This window comes from Perca flavescens, chromosome 22 (assembly GCF_004354835.1).
Source record: "Perca flavescens isolate YP-PL-M2 chromosome 22, PFLA_1.0, whole genome shotgun sequence".
NCBI classification, from domain to species: domain Eukaryota; kingdom Metazoa; phylum Chordata; class Actinopteri; order Perciformes; family Percidae; genus Perca; species Perca flavescens.
In genome coordinates this window covers 2,891,713-2,897,712 of record NC_041352.1, presented here as the reverse complement: position 1 = coordinate 2,897,712, position 6,000 = coordinate 2,891,713, and the positions used below count along the sequence as shown (strand labels likewise).

The 6,000-nt window shown below is 39.4% G+C and overlaps 1 protein-coding gene across 1 annotated transcript in view; it reads left to right on the top strand.

The window, feature by feature from the left end:
* The first annotated feature begins 504 nt into the window (after positions 1 to 504).
* LOC114549578 (putative ferric-chelate reductase 1) overlaps positions 505 to 6,000 on the top strand; it is a 29,484-nt gene continuing 23,988 nt past the window's right edge. Inside the window, exons 1-2 of the mRNA XM_028569957.1 lie at positions 505 to 694; positions 5,649 to 5,681. Coding sequence (XP_028425758.1) covers positions 505 to 694; positions 5,649 to 5,681 — 223 coding nt within the window. The remainder of the gene's footprint in view (positions 695 to 5,648; positions 5,682 to 6,000) is intronic.

Sequence of the window (6,000 nt, the reverse complement as noted above, 5' to 3'; positions counted from 1 at the left end):
GCTACAATACTACATGTGTAATGGCTGGAACTGTTGGGTGTAGTTAATAAGAAATTAGGTAAGGGAGCTGAAACACAGCAAGGCATTATACATGCTCTATACATGTGGATTTGTGGTCTCATCTTGGGAATCATCTTCCAACAAACAGCCGTTGTCTAGCTACAGCAGTGACTCACACAGCTCTCTCTCTCTTTTTCATTCTTTCTCTCTCACGCACGCATAGAAACACACACACTAACATACACTCAAACACAGGGATAGATTTTCAAACCTCTAAACATCCCATCTCCTGTGTCACTTTACGGGGAGCTAGCTGTGATACAGTGAACAAAACAGGTATCACGGTCTACCTGTGGGCTCCTCCCTTCCTCCCTCCCCTCAGTCATTCTTACCTACACAGACTCCACCTATAGTCTCAGCTGAATAGCAGCACCATACTACTCATGGTCTCTGTTTTCCACCAGCTGTTCACGGAATAGAGCGTTAACTGATCATTTCATCGCAATGGACCGTGTTGTGTTGCTGCTGCTGCTGTGTGTTGCTCCACTGGTTCGAGGCTACCCTACAGGTCTAGTTACGGACAGTTGTGTTAACATGCTACCCAATCACTCTGGGCATAGCCCGCAGACGAAACCAGCACCCTTCACTGTTATGATGGACCGCAGCAGCTACAAACTCGGAGATCAGGTGAAAGGTAAGCCTGTATGGCATATAGCTAGACTGGATATTTATTGCAGATATACGTAAGTTAATCATACCTAGTCAAATGGAACATTTAATAAATCCGCAGAATCATTCTTCCTAGGACAAATGACGTCGCTTTTGCCATTCGTGTGCTTTGGGCTTTCAATTTCAGATATCCACAATGTCTTTCCTCCTATCCAGAATTAACATTCTAGATATCTGCAATATAATTATTACTAGGAAGAACTCTGATTTCAGATATCTACAATCCAATTGTTACTAGTTATAATTTAAATTTCATATATTCAAAATGGAAACCGGCCATTCCGGCCATCCATAATGTAATTTAAAATATCTAAAATACATTTTGACTGGTACTAATATGGATATCTACAATGGGAAGCATCTATACGGAGGTTGGGTTTAGGAAAAGAAGAACGGGGAAAGGACACATCACACGCCGGGACATGGTCAACAACAACAGGACGGTTGTGTTTAGGAAAAAGAACAACAGGGAAAGGAAACTTCACACACGGGCCACGAACCCCGGTCTCCCTGCACGGATTTTCGGCATTTCATACTACTCGCTACCCTAGTCGTGCTGTGATCACGAAAGATGCTTCCCATTGAAATACATTAGTTTAAATAACGTGCTGGGTTGGGATATTTGTTTTTCCATTTTGGATATTTCAAGTTATGACTAGTAACAATTGGATTGTTTAAATCTGAAATTGTTCTTCCATTATGGATATTGTTCTTGAATTATGGATATCTACAATAAATATTCAGTTTAGCTATTAAATGTTAAAATGGCCACTTGTACTTTTTTACAGATTTAAAGATATCTTAACCTTAGTTTTGTCTCGTACAATCATAGTTGTAAATATATTGATTTGATACTATAAATAAAATTGAATCTTGAAATACAATTACTACTCGTAAGAATGTTATTGTGGATATCTTTAATTACCATTCCGACTGGTGAGAATGTAATTTTGACTAAAGCTATTATGGATGACTAAAATGCAGTGTTGTAATTCAACGAATTACATAACTTAGTTAATTTTACCATAGCTGTACTTAACTTAGTTATTTATATTTCTGGAAACCTTTACTTTTATTCCACAACATTTCCTAAATAAAATGTTAAACATTAACAGAACATTATTAACACACATTTTAACTAGGACATAAACCGTTCGGAACATGTTTTTTTTCCATGAGCCTTTGCATCGCTTCGGCGCAGAACAGTTCAAATGACCCAGACATTTCTTTTTCAGAAAACTTTTAATACAAAAATATATGTCTTAATGTAAGTAATCAACTGTGGAAGTTTCATGTTGATATCTGTTGGTTATTTATTTTTTACCCCATCACCTTGCAAAATGTCTGATATTTTATAATTTAGATCTTTAAATTTTTCTCGAAATGGGTTTTTCTCCGACTCCGAGTCAGAAATCTCCACTTCAGTAGCACTTAAATACAACAAACTTTCCAGTTTCACTCCTATCTATATTCTTGAGGTTTTTAAAGAGGAGGTTGTTCATTTATTATTCATAGCCTAATTGATGTAACATTTTATACCTAAAATCGTATCAAATGGATTTTTGTGGCTGTTTACACCATATTCTGATTTATGCAGTGATAAAAGGAGATAGCCTCATGACTCTAATATGTCAAACAAAATAAAAGAAGAATTTTGAATTTTACTCTGGACATGTGTGCAAACTAGCACATATTTAACAAGATAATGCTTCATTTCTATATTTAAACATAAAATGTGGTGAAAGTCCTGTGTTGTTTGGCCCATCCACCCCCGACCAACCACTATGCACGGACTTTTGCCTTATCAATACTACTCGCTACTGTCATCGTTCTGTGATCACGACATGTGCTTCCCATTGAAATACATTGCTTTAAAATTCGTAATCGCCACATGAAAAACGACATTTACGTGTCCTGTCCACGACTCAATAGATTCAATAACGTGACCATATCACAAACTGCCATGAGACCGGGCTGTGAAATCATGCATTCAAAGTTCAGCAGTCTTCATTCAGTGTATAAAACAAAGAAATGCCAGTACAAAGACAAAGAAGTGTTTCTAGTGTTAAGTTTACATTAGTAGTCATTAGTAAAAATCATTAGTAAACAAATTATTTTTCTCTGGAGTCATGTTAAGGTAAACGTGCAAAAAAACTAAAATAAAAACATTAGGATTCTTATCACTACTAAAGAAATTATTTGTACATTATAAAGTATTGCTTATTTTCCTTGATAATATAACTTTCAGATGAATACATTTTATACAATTGTTCTAATAATACTAGAAAAGGAAAACAATCAACACATAACATTGACATTTTCCAATGTATTGTGGTGAGCTGCATGGGAAGATTGACTCAGGAGACTGAGTTACTGATTTCCAAGATATGTATTTGACATTGAGCAGACTCTAACTGCCCCGAGGGTATCAGTCCCCACCAGGGTCTCGGTCATGCTACAACAATAAACGTAGATAACATGAACTAAATCAATCTCACAAAACTAAAACCCAGATAACATAAATGCACACCCAAAACATTAACACAACCTTATAATCACACATTTTAACTAGGACAGGAACTGTTCAAAACATATTTTTTTCCCATGAGCCTTTGCACCAATTCAATTCAATTCAATTTTATTTATAGTATCAAATCATAACATAGGTTATCTCAAGACACTTTACAGATAGAGTAGGTCTAGACCACACTCTGTAATTTACAATGCCCCAACAATTCCAACAATTACAGTATTTCCCTCAAGAGCAAGCAGTGCAACTCCCTCTTGGGAAGAAACCTCGGACAGACCCAGGCTCTTGGTAGGCGGTGTCTGACGGGCCGGTTGGGGGTGTGATGAACAGTGGCGATAGTAGTCACATTAATAATGGAACAGTGACTGGATGTAGCGGGAAGCTGCAGGGTTCAGCAGGAAGCAGCATGACATTGCAGGGCACTGCTGAGCTCGGCAGGGAGTGCAGCAGGACCACAGCGACAGCTGGAACCAGGATCTTGGTGCCAACGTTCTCCAAGGAAATACGCTGGGGGAAAAAACATAAGGACTCCGGGGAGTAAACTCCCCAGAAGCTAGGATTAGTAATAAGCATTTCTGGGACGGGATACACACAAATAGTGATAGTAATAGTAATAGAAAGGGAGAGGAGAGAGCAGCTCAGTGTGTCAAAGGAAGGAAGTCCCCTGGCAGTCTAGAACTATAACAGCGTAACTATAACAGCGTAACTAAGAGAGACAGGTCATAAGGAGAGGTAGCTTTTTCGGGCTTAGAACTCTCCCCCTGCCGGATCGGGCTTGGCTGGCCTGCCTCCCTCTACTTTGTTATGTATTATTAATCTAACAATTATGAAGAGAAGCAGGTGGGCCAGTTAGGTGAACACTGCAACTCCTCACTCCCTAACTATAAGCTTTATCAAATAGAAGAGTTTTAAATTCATTCTTGAAAGCGATTACAGTTTCTGCCCCCCGAACCCAGATCGGGAGCTGGTTCCATAGGAGAGGAGCCTGATAACTGAAGGCTCTTGCTCCCATTCTACTTTTAGAGACTCTAGGTACCACAAGTAACTCTGCATTCTGGGAGCGCAGTGCTCTAGTGGGACAATAGGGTATTAGGAGCTCTTCTAGATATGATGGTGCTAGACCATTTAGAGCTTTGTAGGTCAAGAGAAGGATTTTAAACTCAATCCTGGATTCAACAGGAAGCCAGTGCAGAGAAGCTAATACAGGAGAAATATGATCTCTTTTCTTAGTTCTTGTGAGAACACGTGCTGCAGCATTCTGGATCAGCTGGAGAGTCTTAAGGGACTTATTTGAGCAACCTGACAGTAGGGAATTACAATAGTCCAGGCTGGACGTAACAAATGCATGGACTAGTTTTTTAGCGTTGTTTTGAGACAGGATATTCCTAATTTTGGCAATGGTACGAAGATGAAAAAAGGCTGTTCTTGAAGTTGTTTTAGATTGGCATTAAAGGATATATCCTGATCAAAAATAACTCCTAAATTTCTGACAGTAGTGCTGGAGGCCAGGGCAATACCATCCAGAGCAGCTATGTCTTTAGATAATGAGGTTCTGAGGTGTTTAGGTCCCAGTACAATAACTTCAGTTTTGTTAGGATTTAACATCAGAAAATTATAGGTCATCCAGGATTTTATATCTTTAATGCACGCTTGAAATTTAGCTAGCTGACTGGTTTCGTCTGGTTTGATTGACAAGCATAATTGGGTGTCATCCGCATAACAGTGAAAGTTAATTGAGTGTTTCCTAATAATATTGCCTAGAGGAAGCATATATAAGTAGAATAGAATTGGTCCAAGCACTGAGCCTTGAGGAACCCCATAAATTTAATAGTCCACATCTAATGTTCCTATTTTGTTCTATCGTTGCAGTCGTTTTAATTCCAATTAGGTTGTTGATTATAGCGCATCTTTTGTTTACCTTTTGATTTAACCGATCTGAGTCGGGGGACAGACACCGTGCTTATTAGACTATGAGTGGGCGACTGCTCCAACAGAAGCACAGGGGGGCGCGTAGTACTGCACCCCTGATTACTAAGGGTGTGACAAGATCTCGTTTTACGAGATCTCGCGAGATTAAAACGTGACGAGACTTCTCGTCGAGGTGAAAAGTTGTCTCGTGAGGCCATGTGATGTCGGCGTGATGGAGCGTGAAATTACTATTGAAGATCCCCCTGCCACTTTTAAATAATTTGTGTGCAAACATTTTGGTTTTCCTGCGGAAATAATAAACGGCGAAAGAGTGACAGACAAGACGAACACAATATGTAAATATTGTAAGAAAAAAATGCCGTATACCGCGGCTAACACGAGCACTATGCAAAAACACTTACAGCACCACCACAGCTCTCTACCAACTACAGCACCCGCGACGAAAACATTAAAAGGCCAAACAACTCTAAAAGCCTTTGCATCTCTGCCACCGGTAAGTGCAAGAGCCACGGCAATAACGAGGGACATAGGCGTTTTCATTGCAGCTGATATGAGGCCATTTTCTGTGGTGGAAAATGTCGGATTTCGGCAACAATATCCTTTGCTGTCTCCACTTGCCAAAGCATACCTTTCCATCCCTGCTACCTCAGTTCCAAGTGAGTGTGTTTTTTCTACTGCAGGAGACATAGTTACTGCCCAAAGGTCTCTACTGCTGCCAGAAATAGTCGACATGCTTATATTCTTGAAAAATAACATGACCATATCTTAGGCTGTTCTGTGTAGTTTATCTTATAGAAAGAAATTGTTTCTGT